The sequence below is a fragment of the Penaeus chinensis genome, chromosome 2 (assembly GCF_019202785.1).
Source record: "Penaeus chinensis breed Huanghai No. 1 chromosome 2, ASM1920278v2, whole genome shotgun sequence".
Classification (NCBI taxonomy): domain Eukaryota; kingdom Metazoa; phylum Arthropoda; class Malacostraca; order Decapoda; family Penaeidae; genus Penaeus; species Penaeus chinensis.
This window is the reverse complement of record NC_061820.1, coordinates 42,203,044-42,210,543: the sequence shown is the minus strand read 5'-3', so window position 1 is coordinate 42,210,543 and position 7,500 is coordinate 42,203,044. Positions and strand designations below refer to the sequence as shown.

The following is a 7,500-nucleotide window of genomic DNA, read 5'->3' as shown; positions in this document are numbered from 1 at the left end:
ACCAAAGGAAACACTAGTCGAATTGAGGGCCGATACAGCACTCTTGATGTTCACTTTACTAAGGTTTTTTGGGTTTGGTTTGTGTACAGATACATAAAATGTCGGGAACATTTAGGGCAAGAAAGGGTTAAGTGTTGGCCAAGGAAAGCAATCGAGAACCATAATGGTAAGTGTTGTCAGTGATAGTGCAACGGCATAAAATTATGAATAATCCACAAGAAGTGAGGCACAGAAAAAAATCACCATAATAGTAGAGAAAGCCAGTACATCCCAATATATCCAACAGGAAGTAGAATCATAGTTGATAAACGGATGAGGTGCACAAGCAAAAAGTTTACCAAGAAAGCATGTTAGTCATTTTAAAGTACAAGCATGTCATTTGGTAAAGGCATGATAAATTGTATACATGTTAAGTTCATTTGAAATCATGGGTTAAACAATTTTCATTGTATGGAAAATAATACAGAAGCAACATACAAAATAGCCATATATATTGTTACAGAAAAAGTAGATAGATTATAAAAAAAACAAAAATTAGCAGACCCCGTTAATAACCCAAGCCGCAGAAATTATATCAAGAGAAAATAAGAAAACCAAAGCATTAAGCAGAAACGTAAAATACACAAACAAATAAATTGACAAAAGTAAAATGCAGAATCCCATAAAGAAACATACAAGAATACAATAATAAATCAACAAACAAATATATAAAAAGTGGCATTATCAAGAAATTGTGTGTACAGGAATATGGAAAGGATTGGGAAAGGGGGGGGGGGGGGGGTAAAAGGGGGGGAAAAAAGGGAGAAAAATTAAATTACCAAAAAGGAAAGACAAATCATATCAAGAATATAAACAAAGTGTCAAGAAAAAAACAACAACAAAAACACATAAACCAAAATAATCAGCAACCAAACCAGCTCTCCACTGGCATCATAAGTTTCTCTTTTCTTGTCTTTGAAATGCACACCATCTTAGCTCCTTATGCCTCATGTTTCCCTTCCTAACTATTAATCCCTCTGGCTCTGTTCTGAAAACTCAACATACCTGGAGTTAGTAGAAGCTGCAGAAGTAGGTGGTTTTTTGCCTTCAAGGGATGCTAGATGAGCTTCTAAAGCATCCAAGAGACTGCTTGGTGCCTATCAAAGTAAAAATAATAATAAGGAATAAATAAATACAATAAATGTCAAGACCAGGGTATCACTATCTCTTGACAAACTTCATATCAAAATAATACTATTTCAGCTTCTGCTGATGATTAACTCTGTTTATTAATAATTATAATCATTATCTTTAACTGGAAGTCATTATAGGTCCCCTTTTCCACAAAAAAAAGTGTATAATTCTCATCTGTAAATATTAATTCCTCGCTGAGCTATAAAGAACAATAAAGGAGTAAACAAAAACCAACTCACCGAGGCCTCTCTTGAGCCTGAGTCAGATCTGCTAGCCTCGAGTAGGAGCATGCACCAACACCATATAACATGCAAAGTAGGGTAAGTCCAGCCAAAATTAAATGAATGACATGCTACAAAATACTAACTCTAATGTCACCATTAGTCTTGTGAATTGCAACCTTTAGATATACAAAATCTGTCTCTTACAATAATTTACTGTAGACTGCCACAAGATATTATAATTTATCTATTTTTTTATCAGGTGATACTAGAGTAGCACTGTGGATATTTCATTGAGTTTCACAATTATGGGGTTAAGATTTGCTGTACAACAAGCAATTTAAAGATGGTGCATGTGCAATACAGAAAAACTACTTTTACTACTAATATTAACTCACCACCAAGATATAGGAGAACAAGAGGGAAAGAATACTGATCAAATAATTTAGTAAAGAAATAGAAATATCAAGGTACTAATCACATCAACCTATAATAAAACGTCTGCAGATTCAGCTTTTTAACTTAATAATGTGTAGATTTTTCCTTACTATTTCCTTTGACAGTAATTACTAAGCAATGATATGCTAAACTTTTATCCCTTACTCAATGAAATGTAGAGCAAATTAAGGATCTTTGTTTTAGATAACAGAAAGTAATAATCACTTCTGTGCTTTTGTGTTAAATAATATAGCAGAAGCTGAAAGTTAAAAGAATGTACCCATACACTTCCTAGACTTAATATCGGAATCAACCCAAGAGTTGCACACCCAGGGTTAGTGGCTCCAGAGTGCATGCAGTTCTGTGCTATTAGTATGTAAATTCACCATTGCCTATATACATAACCCCCTTGTGCCTATATAACCTCATCTTATAATTTTCTCACACACACACATGTACAAACACTCTCTCTCTCAAACACACACATACACACATGTATATGTGTGTATGTATGGTATGTATGGTATGTATGTATGTGTGTGTGTATATATATACATACATGTATACATGTGTGTATATATATATATACATACATGTATACATGTGTGTATATATATACATACATGTATATATATATGTGTGTGTATATGTATATATATATATATATATATACATACATACATACATACATACATACATACATACATACATACATACATACATACATACATACATGCATGCATGCATGCATGCATGCATGGATGCATGCACGCAGGCAAGCACGCACGCACGCACACATATAACATATGCATTTGTAAAAACTTATATACTCACAGACATGCATTATACACAATGCCTGCCAATCAAATGTTCACCTAAAGATGTGAATATGTATATGGTGTTATTTAGAATGGTATTGTTTTTTCCTGAGATTAAAAAAATTACTAAGGACAAATGAACTACATGGAAACTCATCCATCATCCCACCTACACATCTTATGAGACAAGAGATCTGTTACTGATTATGTTGTAATGATGTAAGTTTTGGCATCTATTGAAATGTGATGCTTTTGAACACACTGACTTTGAAGGTGTATTGTGCCATTGATAGTGATAGGCCTGAAGCATATTGGTCAGGATGATACAGAATTACTGAACTTCATAAAACAAGGCTAAATCATGTGAAACTGTCAGGTGTCAGCCAGCAAACCATCTAAAAGCTTGCTGATAAATTTAAGAGTTTGGGGGGAATGACCTAGCCTTCCAGACCATGGGGAGCCTAAAGGTGTCCTGCCAACATGTAAGTTGGAGTGTAATCCAACTCTTACAACAAAGGAGCTGGAAGAACAATATTGCTTACTTCTTGGAGAGGCCTGTTAGGATGGGACAGAGGTACTTGCTAAAAAGGCAGAGTTGATTTACTACAAAAGGTGAAGAATTGGGTGTGGAGAAGTGGCTCTGTGTGTTGTGGACTGTTGAGGCCATGTTTTGTGTGACAGACAGCAATCTAAGAACAACTGGTGTCTGTCTAAAGAAGATTTGGAACTGTGTTGGTCCTGACTCTCTCACAGACAAGGTTATGGCACTGAGTTATAAACCTTGTTATAGTTATAGGGTTCCTTTGGGTGTGGTTGTGCTTACTTGTTACCCCCACCTTTTGCAGATGAAAAAATTATATAAAATGAAATTAAATAGAAAGACACCCCTCACATTGAGGTAAATATCTCCATTATCTGAAAATCACACTACATAAACAAAATCCACATGGATTTCCCTTTACATCAATGGTGCTACCCACTTTCTTAAGCTATAAGGTGGATTTTGATGATACTACATGCAAAGTGCCTACTAATGAAATATGTGCTCTTCCCATTTCAAAAATACCCTTAAATTACTTTTAGACTCATCATTCATCAAGGAGCAAGAAAAAATTCTACATTGCCATTTACCCCAAAGCTGATATGAGGAGAAATTGTAATTTGTAATAAATTGAATGAAAACAGGAATATAATTATTACACTGAGAATTTTTAGAATGATTCATTAAATATTCATACTTAAATGAAGCCAAAGTATGATATATATAATCCAATATAACTGTACCTATTAATGCTTGGACACACAAACACACACACACTTCTTAGCATCTCTATTTAACACAGCATTTATTCATTTCATTGTGAAGTGGACTATGCAAAATGAGTGTCTCAATTTCATTAGCATCTTTGTTAGTAAATATGACTAAAGTATAAAATAATGGTACTAATTCCAAAGTTATTCAATGTTATGTGTAATTTGAGTATTAATATTTTGTCATTTTACATGACACGTAGTCAACAAGTCCCTTCAGTTGATTATAAAGGTTAGCATAAGCTTTAAACATTACTGTTAGTTAAGACTATTCATAAAAAGTTATTAGCAACCCTACCTTGGTGAGGTCGGGGATATCACCTTTTTCTATGCCTACACTCTACAGTCGGCCAGGTGCAAAGAAGAAATTATTAATAACATGTACAAATACTACTCTAGCACTATTTCTTACTACTAATCTGGCACATACAAATGGTGTTAATACAATGAGTATCAGCTTATTAAACCTGTATTAGTATTACTAGTATGAGAACTTTGACTGTGAAAGGAGAAAATAGTAGTTTTCTAATATCACACAAGAAAAACGTATGCACCTTGTCAGTAGCTAAGAATTAGTACCGAGTAACTTTTTAGCAACATGAATACATCTCCAGGAATCTACCAAGAAATCCACTCACTGTCAGAAGTATCATCATCTCTTTCCAAAAAAGTAATTCTGAATGTCTGTTCAGATTTCTTGGTACATTCTTGTCAATATATTAAAATGATAAACTAAAAAAAAGGAACATAAAAGGGAGCTAAAACATCTGCCTTTCCATCTCACAGGTTCTCTCTACTTCTCATACCTGCTTAAGGTCAGGAATTTCAGACTTGTCCATTCCAACTGCCTATGGAAGTACAATGACGTTAGAAAAATTATATATATTCTTCATAAACATTAAGAAAGGTAATTCTAAATCCTACTCATTCTACTTTCCCTTTATTGTAATCTTTCTTAAAATGACCAAGTCATAATAAGGAATGGAAAGCATTCAAACATGGGATTAATCATATGAATGATCAAAACTCTGTAACCTTATCTAATTCAAATTCTTTTCTTCATTTAAAAATATTTATTCTGAAGGTAATGTGACATATTAAATAACTCTTGACTATTCTTCTGTAAAATTGGAGAATTTTATGGTATCCTCTTGTGAAGACGTACAGTACAGTACTTACCTCAGCAACTTTAAGGAATTCTGATACACGGTCCATGCGTATTAAGAATTTCTTGTAACAATCTAGAGCATCTCTGGCCTGTAAATAAACACATAGTAGAAGACATCAAATACTGTGTGTATAAAAGATGTGTACAGATAAAGAAATTAATTCACTGCAATACCATTGAATGCACAGTCAATCAGGAAAGAAACTATGTCATAAATAAAAGAATAATAAAAAATCCGTACATGGAAATATTATATATATATATATATGTGGAATATACATATATGTTTATGCATACTGGTTAATTATGACTGATATTCCTATAAAAAGATCTCAATTTTTTCATATTTAATCATCCTGCAAATTATACAAACAACGTACTTCTTTCACAATATATTTCTACTTTCAAAATAAACTCAAGGTTAAAAAGTGAGAATGGGACAGAAAAAAAAAAAAAAAAAAAAAAAAAAAAAAAAAGTGGAGGAGGCCAATTCCAAAAAAAAAAAAAAAAAAAAACTAATCACCTGTTTTTTGTTCATTTCAAAATATTTCTCCAGGAGGTTAATGATGCCGTCATTATAGCAGGCAAAAAGGCGAATCAGATCTCTAAAAAGGAGCATGAAGGCCGAGTTGATGACGCCGTTGGTGAGCTCATTGGCTGTGCAGTCAAAGTCGAGCAGTGCGTCAAGCTGGGCCTGGAGCACGGGGAGAGTCTTCAACAGCTGGTCCGTGGGCATTGTCCGCAATGTGCCATCTTCTTTCCTGGTAAGAAATGAGAAAGGTCAGAGTCTTAATTATGCAGTAGGGGAGAAGGGGGAGGGAAAGGAGAGGGATGAGGCAAAAAAAGATAGAAAGAAGAATTGAAGAAAGAAGGGATTGAGGGAGACAGCAAAATGGGAGAGTGAGTGAGTGGTTGTGAGATTGAGATTGAGATTGAGATTGAGATTGAGAAGAGAGAGAGAGAGAGAGAGAGAGAGAGAGAGAGAGAGAGAGAGAGAGAGAGAGAGAGAGAGAGAGAGAGAGAGAGAGAGAGAGAGAGAGAGAGAGAGAGAGAATTTTCCCAACCATTTCAAGGAAAGGTGAAATCAGTTAAGGTCACAAGGGCTACTAATTGATTCCTTTGTGGCTAAGCACTTGCAGAGCCATCTATGTGCAGAGACATTTCATAAAAAATTAAAAAATGAGCACAGCATTTCTCCAGTGGCACTGAGTAGAAAAATGGTACTAGTCTTAGTTCTCACAAATGAAATTACAGTACATCTTTAAAATTCAAAAAGTATTACCTAATGAAATGTAAACACCTAGCAGAATATCATAGCATAAACTTTACAAACATATTGATTCCTACTTCTTCTTGCATGTGTGCCTACTGAAAGAAATGCTGTCTGAGGAATATGAAAACAAACAAAAAAAAATGGGTAAAACACCTATTGATGCTAGGAATGGTATGTACGTATATACCATGTCCACTGTGATATTAGCTTATTAACTGTGTTTACACCACAATGACTCTACAAATACTTCATCACCAAGGAGTTAATTACCTGCCACCTGCTTGCCTTTTCCATTATTTTTTTTTTTTTTTTTCTATTTTTCATTGCTATTAGTATTGTTAGCAGCCCTACGATAATCCTAAAGCACTTCTGTGGGTGACGGGTGAAGCACTTTACTGTATGCTTTGATGGGGATCGAGAATAATGGATACAAAAATTCAGGAGTTAAAGAGTAATAAAAGTGGGGGACAAGAGGGAAGAACTGACGGTCGTTCTCTGGGTCTATGGAGTGTCCACCGTAGCATTTTTCTTTTTCTTCTTCTTCTCTTTGACATATAATTGGCCTCACAAGTGCTCAGTCACCAAGGAGTCAATTACCAACAGAAAAAGAGGTAGGGTTTGAATGACAGACGTAAAGCACAATTGTTCTCCTGGTTCTTCCCATCGACAAATTACTGATGATAACGTTAAATTAGTATGCGAATATTAGGTTTGAAATAGTATAACAGAAGTGAACTTGCACAACATGAGAGGGGTAACTTGTTTTGTCCATAGGTTGGGGTAAGAAGTAAGAAGTTCATGGACCATAGTGTCCTCCCTAGAGGTGGCTCTTTACCAGGCATGGCTCACGGATGGTACACTCCACCCTCTTCGATCGATAGAAATCTTGCAGTTCACCAATGAATTTCTTTCTGAAAGCCCACTGAGTCAATCGGCCTCCAAATGCTTTGAGCACTAATGATGAGACATCCTGTCACTTGCCACTTGATAAAAATTTCCCCAAGCCATGACATTCCTGTCACCAAACCCTTAGCTCCCTCTTGCTCTCGCTCTCACTCTCTCTCTTTCTTGTGACAAGATGTTCTCAGCACCTGTCCC

General features: G+C 35.1%; 1 protein-coding gene across 24 annotated transcripts in view; it reads right to left on the bottom strand.

Moving 5' to 3' along the window:
* LOC125032721 (phosphatidylinositol-binding clathrin assembly protein LAP-like) overlaps positions 1–7,500 on the bottom strand; it is an 80,083-nt gene that overhangs the window by 24,586 nt on the left and 47,997 nt on the right. For 14 of the 24 annotated variants that reach the window (XM_047624018.1, XM_047624026.1, XM_047624033.1 and 11 more), the window contains 7 exons: positions 5,653–5,890; positions 5,141–5,218; positions 4,768–4,809; positions 4,260–4,301; positions 1,413–1,448; positions 1,045–1,136; positions 1–58 (listed from right to left, as the gene is read on the bottom strand). The exon at positions 1–58 is cut by the window's left edge and continues 123 nt beyond it. In XM_047624018.1, coding sequence (XP_047479974.1) covers positions 1–58; positions 1,045–1,136; positions 1,413–1,448; positions 4,260–4,301; positions 4,768–4,809; positions 5,141–5,218; positions 5,653–5,890 — 586 coding nt within the window. The remainder of the gene's footprint in view (positions 59–1,044; positions 1,137–1,412; positions 1,449–4,259; positions 4,302–4,767; positions 4,810–5,140; positions 5,219–5,652; positions 5,891–7,500) is intronic. The other 10 variants (XM_047624122.1, XM_047624131.1, XM_047624113.1 and 7 more) reach the window with 8 other exon arrangements.